The sequence below is a fragment of the Mus pahari genome, chromosome 14, assembly GCF_900095145.1.
Source record: "Mus pahari chromosome 14, PAHARI_EIJ_v1.1, whole genome shotgun sequence".
NCBI lineage: Eukaryota > Metazoa > Chordata > Mammalia > Rodentia > Muridae > Mus > Mus pahari.
The window spans coordinates 40,120,549-40,130,353 of NC_034603.1; the positions used below are offsets into that span (position 1 = coordinate 40,120,549).

The 9,805-nt window shown below is 46.4% G+C and overlaps 1 protein-coding gene across 1 annotated transcript; it reads left to right on the forward strand.

The window, feature by feature from the left end:
- The first annotated feature begins 1,349 nt into the window (after nucleotides 1-1,349).
- Nucleotides 1,350-6,212, forward strand: Fbxo39 (F-box protein 39). The gene is made up of 4 exons (XM_021214114.1): nucleotides 1,350-1,435; nucleotides 3,583-4,684; nucleotides 5,172-5,348; nucleotides 5,876-6,212. The coding sequence occupies exons 2-4, from the start codon at nucleotides 3,662-3,664 to the stop codon at nucleotides 6,002-6,004; spliced, it is 1,329 nt and encodes a 442-aa protein (XP_021069773.1). The 5' UTR covers nucleotides 1,350-1,435; nucleotides 3,583-3,661; the 3' UTR covers nucleotides 6,005-6,212.
- Nucleotides 6,213-9,805: the final 3,593 nt, after the last annotated feature.

A 9,805-nucleotide genomic window follows, 5' to 3' on the forward strand; every position in this document is an offset into this window, starting at 1 on the left:
CGGAGCAAGGCAGAACAGGGAGAAAGAGTTCCCAGAAAGTATTTGTACTGAGCGTTCTTAAAAGGCTGATTATAGCGGGGCAGGCATGGTGGTGCACGCCTTTAATCCCAGCACTTGGGAGACAAAGGCAGGCGGACTTCTGAGTTCGAGGCCAGCCTGGTCTACAGAGTGAGTTCCAGGACAGACAGGGCTACACAGAGAAACCCTGTCTCAAAAAACCAAAAAAAAAAAAAAAAAAAAAAAAAGGTTTCTTGTTAGAAGGGCAATCAGGAGGTTCCCATGGTGCAGGGCCATCTTGAGCTATCTTAGCCCCTTAAAAAGCAGCTATTTGCCCACATCTGTGTGTCACCTAACATCCTGTGACTCCTAGGTAACGTTTTTGAAACATATGAGCAGATCCCAACTGCTAAGGAAGTCATCACATATGCATCTGGGGCCTATAGCAAGGTCTCCCCGCTTCGCTATAACCACCTACCTGTTGTACCACCAGAATTTGTAAAGTGACTTTCTTTGTTCTGTTATTTTAAAACTTCACAGAAATTGTTACCAAGGTCAGAGCACGGATATCTGAAGCAAACTGAATCTGTATTTCTGGACCACAATCACTCATTTGGCTCCAAAATAAACTCTCTCTGCGTTCCTTTTGAGCTATGTCTTTCACATTGGTGATGGGGAGGGTGACAAGGTAAAGCCACCCAGCAAGGGTAGCTGGGGAGGGGACATGCAGATGAGGTTTAGCAGTGAAGTATCGAGTAAGTGGCTGGGGCAGCTTATCTGGTGACAGACACACTATTCAACTTTTAGTCCTGGGCTTCAGCACAAAGGTTACCCACTGGGATAGGAAAAGGCCAAGGGTTATGTGTGCACCACCTTCTGAAAGCTGGAAAGGGGAACTGACATCAGGTTTTGTTAGGTTCAAGCCATGTCACCCACCCTTCGGTCACCTCATCTGAGGATAGGAGAGTGGCAGCCCATGGCTAGCATGAGGATGGGAGGAGTCCTCACCTAGGCTTTGGAATGGAGGCTCAAAACTCCAGAAGGTCAAGACTGGAGGGAACCGACCTGAACACAGTGTTGGGTTCAGACCTCTCTGCTGCTATGAGCAGAGGATTGGGTAGAGCGCCTGGCGATTCTCACCAGGTGCGCCTCCTTCCAGTCTCCTGCCTCCGCCCGTGTGCTTTCCTAGTGGGTCTATGCAGCATCCTCTTCCTTCGCCTTCAGAGGATCTGGCAACTCCGGGTTTGGGACTCAGCAACCCGCAGGCACTAGCAGAGCCAGTGGGTGGCTGCGCGTCACAAAGGCGGCGGTGGGCTTGGCCGCAGCGAGCACAGGGCGCCTCTCCTGATGCTCTCGGAGTCAGCGTGGGAGCAGCAGCGCGGGCAGAGGGGCAGGCGCGCTCCGCGTCCCTGCAGCCCGAGCTGGGCGCAGCGAGCCGGTAATGGGTGGCCCGAGGCACCCACGCACCCGGAGGGCAGTGGTGGCTCCGCGCAGCCGCTAGGCCCGCATGGGAGGGGCACGCCACCCTGGTGACGGGAGTCTTAAGTTTCCCTCGCTGGTTGGCAGCTGTGTTATGTTATGGTGGACCAAGCCCAGGTTTGGGATTACTGACATGAGTTCGGATCCCATACCCCATACACTTAGAACACCATCTCACTAGGAAACTCCATTAAGCTCCCAACACCCCTAGATTCTCTTTTTGCAAAATGGGCGTGTTCTCATCTTCATAAGGAAAATGCAGAAGTACTTTGGCCCCAGCTTACTAATTGCAGTTTGCTCTTACAGGTCACTTTCTACCTCCAAGGTGTATTCCCTGGATCAGTTCATTTAAATTTCCCAAAACTAGGAGAAAGGAATTACTATTGCTATTGTCAGACTAGACATTGAGGCACAATTTTTTTTTTAACTAACTTTACAGTAGCAATTGACAGACCACTACATTCTTTTGCCTCCTGTCAAAGAAAGTGCTATTCTCACTTACTTGGAGGATCCTTGCCCAAAACAAACAAACAAAAACCCCACAGACAAAAACAAACCATCAAACTCAGGGGGGAAAGGCTCAAGGGGTAAAGCACTTGCCTTGGAGGTGTAAGGACATGAGTTCGAATCCCCAGGACCTATATAAAGCTGTAGCTGCAATCCTGGCTATCCTATAACAAGAGAAGAAGTATAAACAGAAGTGTAAACAGAAGTGACCTCAGAAGCTCTTGCACTATCTAATGACAAACAAGATCCTGTCTCAAACAAGGTGGAAGATGAAAACCTATAACACAAACACACACACACACACACACACACACACACACACCACATCTGTAGCTCACCAATATAGTCTTCTAGCCTGTGACTTTGCCAAGGTTTGATTTAGCAAGTCCCCCTCCCCAGCGCGTGCGCACGCATGCTCACACACACACACACACACACACACACACACACATACACACGCGGGGAAACACCCCATGCCCAGTTTATGCAGTGCTAGGAATTAAACCCTAAGCTTAGGGTGTGCTGGACAAGCACTCTATTACCAAGCTATATCCCAGCTCTTGATTTGGCTTTTTTGTTTTCATTTTTCCAGATTAACTTCTTCTAATCCATGCTATCCCCAGTCAAGGCTCAGAACCTTGGACAGTTTGCTTACATACAATCAAAGTCTTTTTTTTGGGGGGGGGGGGGTGGATTGGTTTGTTAAACAGAGTTTACAAGTTCAAGATGTACAAGCACTTATTACACCACCAGGTGTGAGCACATCACATGAATTCACACTGCGGGGCTTTATCCATGCTGTCCCTTCCACCTGTAATCTAATCGGCTTCTCCATCACTTGGCCAGCCTGGCCTGCCTTGTCCTACTCATCCTTCAAAACTTAGCTCAGTCATCCCCTCCTCTGAGAAGCCCTTGTCACTTTCCCTTTACATGGAAATTAGCTGCTTATTTGTACTATCTCCACAGCGTCGTCGTCATCATCCATGAGCATGCCTGGACTGCCGTGCCTGGACCGCCTCACTTCCCTTGCTATGCTTACACTCCTTGGCGTTTTCTTGGAGACAGGATCTTTATCTTTTTTTTTTTAAGATTTTTTTTTAAAAAAAGATTTATTTGTTCTTATATCTAAGTACTCTGTAGCTGTCTTCAGATGCACAAGCAGAGGGCGTCAGATCTCATTACGATGGTTGTGAGCCACCATGGGGTTGCTGGGATTTGAACTCAGGATCAGAACAGTCAGTGCTCTTAACAGCTGAGCCCTCTCTCCAGCCTAGGATCTTGTTACATGCCGCAGGATGACTAGGACTCACTGTGTAGCCTAGGCTACCTTTGAGCTTAGCTTTTAGCTTTAACTTTTGAGGCTACCTCAGCCTCCTGAAACCTGGGATTACAGAAACGTGCTGCTACAGGCAGCTTCTCACTATGCTGAAACTGGGTTCTAGTCTGTGACCCTAGATGAATTATGCCATCTTCATAGGTGTGGGGTGTGTCCTGGGTTCACCGGTGAACAACTTACATCTGGTGAAGCAACAGAAGTTTGTTCAATTGAGTTTGACTTTTACCTGGCAGGTAACAAGTCTTTTTTTTAACCCCTCACAGAGAACACGTGACTGTATTCTTTCCCCATTTTGGGAAGCCCTGCTCACCACACCACTACACTGTACATCTGGGTCCTTTGATGGATGAAGACGGTGAAGTAACTCAACCCCAAGAGCAGAGCTGCTGGGCCACTCTGCCAGATGTGTGCCTGCAACGTGTTTTCTGGTGGCTGGGAGACAGGGACAGGTTTAGAGCTGCCCTGGTCTGCAGAAAGTGGAACCACATTATGTACTCAGCTGACCTCTGGCGATACAGGACCATCACATTCAGTGGAAGGCCATCCAGGGTACACGCACCTGAATTCGAGTCGGCACTGTGGTACATTAAGAAATTTGGCCGATACCTGGAACGCTTGGAAATCAAGTTCCTGAACCCTTACAATGCTGTCTTGACCAAAAAGTTCCAGGTCACCATGCGAGGCCTCCTGTCGTGCCTGGGCAAGAGTAACAACCGCCTGCGGTCACTCTCTATCCAACACCTGGAGCTGGATCGGCTGGTCTGGAGAAATAGCATTAGAGGTTCACTCATCAAGAGCCTGAGTTTCTTCTTAAAGAAAATGGGCAAACACCTGGACCATCTCAGTCTGAAAGGAGCCCGGCTGACAGTGGAGCAAGGCTGCCACATCCTCAACTCCCTGAGCTATATGCGGAATGAGAACTTGGCCTCAGAGCTCAACATTGAAGACTTCTTCAGCCATCACCTGGCTGTCTATGGCAGCTCCCAGTTCAACAAGGCCATGGCCACCTTCCACAACTTAACATTCCTAACACTCAACTACAACTGTATCTCCGACGAGCTGCTCGAGACCTTGAGTGAGAACGCCGGGACCCTCCGGACCATGAACATCAAATGCCATGTTCATGACCCTCATGGTCAGGTAGTCTGGGGTATGTCCTGGGCCAAGCTAGCCAGGCAGGCCAGCAACCTGAAGGTGAACTTCTTCTTTGAGCGGGTGATGAAATACGAATGCCTGGCCCGGATCTTGCTGCAGGAGATTCCAGTCAGGAGCATCAGCCTGAGGAGCTGCTACTTCAGTGACCCGGACTGGTCCATGCGGCCCACTCTGACAGACCTCCTGCCCACCTTCCGGAACACCCTGCAGGTAAATGGCAAGTCTGATGCTCCCCCCATCCCCAAGAGCTTGTGAGGAGTTCTTGTTCACAGGAAAGCCTACTGCCTGTTCTGGGCTGGGCTTCCACATGCTCCCTTAATTCTTTGTCAAAGTTCTAGATGCTACTAAGCATATTCTCAAGTCTCATGCACACACACACACACACACACACACACACACACACACACACAAGACCACAGCAGATGAGAAAACCATGGTACACTGGCTGGCTGTCAACCAAGAGAAGCTCCTCTATCCTTAGTGTAGAGCTGTGATGCCTGAGCCAGGACGCCTGAGCCAGGAGATGCCTTGCTGGGGACAGACAGCTCCCCACCCTGTCACTGGCTCATCGCAGTACACAGGTGGCCCTGTGATTCCTGTGGTCATTACTTAGCACAGGATGGGAAGACACATCCCCTGGGCTGTCCCAGAACCTCTGTCCCCTACTCCCTACCCCCAACCCCCTGTGCTTTTCTAGAAGTTAACGTTCGAGTTCAACAATAATCACGAGTCTCTAGACGAGCAGCTGCATCTCCTCATCCTGGCCTGTCGGAAGGTGTTTTACTTCAAAATCTGGGCTTTCCTGGACGTTAAGTTTGTGGAGCGGATCCTGAAGAGCCAGGAGGAAGGACAGTGCTCCCTGCGTACACTGAAGGTAAGGACCCTCAGCTGCTTGCACGGGGTGAAGCAGGGATATCTATCTAGACTTGACACTTTTGCCCTGATGCCCATTGGAAAGTGGGACAGGGACAGATGAGACAGGCACTGCCCCCGAATCTGTCCATGGAAGATGACCAGTCCCAAACACCCGAAAGTCTCTGCTGCTCTGTCTCCTCTGGGTTCTACATTCATGAATCTAGCCAACCATACGTCTTTACTGAAGGTGTATGGGGTTTTGTTGTTATTCCCTAAACATAACATCTGAATTATAGCTAGCATTATAAGCAACCCAGAGATAATCATCAGGCATTGTTCCATTTTACATAAGGGACTCAAACATCCATGCATGCATCTTTGTATCCAAAGAGGGCATCAATCCCTTATAGATACCAAGGGAAATTTGCTTGGGGGTTTTTCTGATCATACCACTAATTTTGTATGTATAGATGCATTTGAATGGTTGTCAGATCCTAAGTGATGTAGTCACAGTGTGTGTGTGTGTGTGTTTCTTTATTGGCACAGGTGAGAATTTATACAAACCGATACGAGACAAATGAAGAGGACAGGACCCTACGGGAAATTTACAGGAAATACAGAAAGCTGATCGATTCAGAACTTAACTATTTTGTCATCGCCTACCCCATGATGTAAAGAGCGCTCTCCAGAGGAAGACATCTAGATGCACTTTGAACCTGAAAACCTGGTTCTCAGTGGATTAGATTTGGGGCTCTCATACCCTCATCCCTCTTTCTTCTCTCTTCTTTAGCCAGTTCCACACCATCCTGACCAGCCTTGTGAAGGCTGGGCTGGTGGTGATGGCAAGGCTCCAAGCATCTTTAAAGTGCTATCTTTACCATCATCCCAGTTGGCTTCATTTTGTTATTTGGTGTAGTTTTTATTGGTGGTGGTTTGGGGTTTTGTTTTGTTTTGTTATTTTGTTTGTTTGTTTGTTTGTTTATAAGTTTGCCAAGGGAGTCTGGCCTCTTCTTACCTGGACAGGTATGACCAGCCAGTGAACAAACCTTCTACCAACCAGCTTTACCCATTTAGAAATGCTTTGTACTGAAGTGGTGATAACACACACCTTTAATCCCAGCACTCGGGAGGCAGAGGCAGGTGGAGCTCTGAGTTCGAGGTCAGCCTGGTCTACAGAGCAAGTTCCAGGACAGCCAGGGCTACACAGAGAAACCATGTCTTGAAAAACAAAATGATACAAAAATGCTTTGTGTCCTGGCTGACCTTCAAGTCAGAGCCTCCTGACCTTGAAGTTGCCTGGGATTATTGATCACACACAATCAGAACCTATCAGTACTTCCTTGGATGAAGCAGGACCATTCCCACTCTTAGAAGGAGCCACTCAGGGATGGAACTGCCCACAAGGGAACTCAGGGGCTGGGTTATCAGCCCTGTGAAAGGCTCTTGCCCCAGCCTGGCCAGCACCTCCTTTTAGTTTTCTGTTCAGGTGACAATTGTGTCCAGTCTGCTATGGACACTCAATCCTCAGACTCGAGGACAGATTGGAGGTGGCCATTTTACACCCATGTTTATAAAGAATCTGTAATGAAGTGTGACCTAATGCTATGTAAAGAGGAGTAAAAACCCACAAAGCTCTATATTTAGAATTTTATCTATCATATAAAACACATCTAAAGACAAGATTAAAACTTGTAAGAAATACAACGCAAATTGATTGGGGGTAGAATTTTGGTGGGTATTTTTGTCTTTTTTTATGTTTTCCTTTATTTTTCTATTTCTTTACAGTGACATAACTGTGTCATTTTTTTAGTAATTAAGAACACAATCTAGTAAGTCTCTGGTCATGAGTGACCACTGGGTCCTGGGACTGGGTTACCACATGTGTTTCTTCTGGCCCTTTGATGTCTTTTGCTTCTTCATTTTTAAAGACTGACTCTAAAGTGTTAAATGTCATTATGGCGTTATCAAACAAAATGTTTGATAATTCTCCTTCTTCCTCTCCCTTCCCTGTTCACTGACCCCTTGCAAGCCTCTCCGGTCTCCTTTCTTTAACATCATTTGTCCTGTGGTCCCAACCTACCCCTCATCCCCATGGTCACACATCCTCCCTTGGCAGTCTTAACTCTCTCTTCATCTCCTTTCTAGTACCTTAAGTTTACCCACATTTACCCTCATTTGCATATATTCATGTATACATTACAGGCATAAGAGAGCATGTGGCTTTAGTCTTTCGGAGTTTGAGTCATCTTGGTTAATATAATTTCCAGATTCATTTCCTGAAATTTTCATAACTTTAGTTTTCACTGTGGCTCTGTATATATGAGCCTGTACTGGCTAGTTTTATGTTAACCTGACAAAAAGCTAGAATTGTCAGAGAGAAAGGAGCCTCAGCTGAGAAAATGCCTCCATAAGATCTGGCTGTAAGGCGTTTTCTTAATTAGTGATTGATGGCAGAGAACCTAGCCTGTTGTAGGTGGTTTCATCCTGGGCTGGTGGTCCTGGGTTCTACAAGAAAGCAGGTTGAGCAAGCCACGAGGAGCAAGCCAATAAGCGTCCTCCTCCATGGCCTCTGCATTGGCTCCTGCCTCCAGGTTCCCACCCTGTTTTAGTTCCTGTCCTGACTTCCTTTGATGATGAACTGTGATGTGGATGATGAACTTCAATGATATGGAATTGTGAGCAAAACAAACCTTTTCCTCCTCAAGTTGTTTTTGGTCATGGTGTTTTATCACAGCAATAGCAACCCTAACTAAGACAGCCACATCTTCATTACCCATTCATCTGTTAATGAGCATAGAGATGGGCTCCACCATACAGACATCATGAGTAAGAGCAGCAGTAAGTGTTGGACATGCAAAGTGTCTCTGTTGATGGATATTGAGTCGTTTAGGCTTATGCCCGGAAGTGGGTTAGTTGGGTCACATGGTAGTTTTATTTCTGATTTTTTGAGAAACCTCTATACTGATTTCCAGAATGGCTGTACTAGTTTGCGGTCCCCACCAGTAGTGAGTAGCAGTGAGTAAGGTTTCCACTTACCCCAGCATCTTGCCAGCATCTGTGGTCAGATTTCTCCATGATAGAATCTTGATGCATTCTAACTGGGATGAGGTGGTATCCCAAAGTAGTTTTAATTTGTGTCTCTCTGATTGCTAGAGGTGCTGAAAACTTTAAAAATAAAAAATAAAAAAAATGTATTGTCCATTTGCATTTCAATAAAACTATCCATTTCATTGGACTCTCCATTTCATTGGCCCATTTGTTTATTCCTTTGAGACCTTTGTGCACAAAGTTGCATTTTGCTCTCCTCAGCAGCTGTGGATGGCTACAGTATGTAATGTCCTTACTGAGCAGCTCATTTAAGTCTGTTTTTCCCTTGTCTATCTTTTGGTAAGACATATTTATGCTTGCTATCCCTTTGTTGAAGTTCACAGCTAACTCTTTTTCTTTTCCTTTCTTTCTTTTTTTTTTAAAGATTTATTTATTTATTATATATAAGTACACTGAAGCTGTCTTCAGACACCCCAGAAGAGGACATCAGATCTCATTACAGATGGTTGTGAGCCACCATGTGGTTGCTGGGATTTGAACTCAGGAACTTCAGAAGAGCAGTCAGTGCTCTTAACCACTGAACTATCTCAGCCAGCCTGCTAACTCTTTTTCAAAGCACTTTCAAATCACAACCATACTATAGGACTATCCCTGAAGATGCTGACTGGTAGACACAGTTAATGAAGGAGGCTCCTGGGTCTGATGGGAAATGACACCTTATGTCATCATAATATGATAAAATTGGAATGGGTTGGGGAGCAAGCCAGTTCATGTGGCTCTGGGGTCAGAGAGGACCCTCAGCTAGAATCCTGACCACCTGGCAGACAGGCCTAATATTTACTTGTAGTATGAACCAGTTATTTCCCTCTCAAACACCATCTAAGCCAATGGTCTTCAACCTTCTCAATGCTGTGACCCTTTAGTATAGTTCCTCATATTGTGGTGACCCCTGACCATAAAATTATTCCATTGTTACTTCGTAACTAATTTTGCTAGTGTTATGAATCATAATGTAAATATCTGATATGCAGGCTGCCTTAGGTGACTCCTGTGAAAGGGTCGTTCGACCCCCAGAGAGGTCACCACCCACTGGTTGAGGACCACTGATCTAAGCATAAATAACTTCAGCATTGCACAAAGTGTGCATTCTTATGAGCATGGTTCCTACAAAAAATAGATTCATCTTACAGGTCTGTCCACTCAGTCACATCTGGCTAGATAGTAGATGCTCTAACTCCTGTGCCTGCTTCTGCATTGTCCTGGTACCACATCTCACACCATGTCACCCCCGAAGGCCTCCAGTCAGTGAGAGTGAGAAATATATGTAACAATTTGGTGTCATTGTTAAAAATAATTCTCAACTCATGGGCCCTGTACTGACTAATTGTGTGTCAACTTGACACAGTTGGAGCTATCACAGAGAAAGGA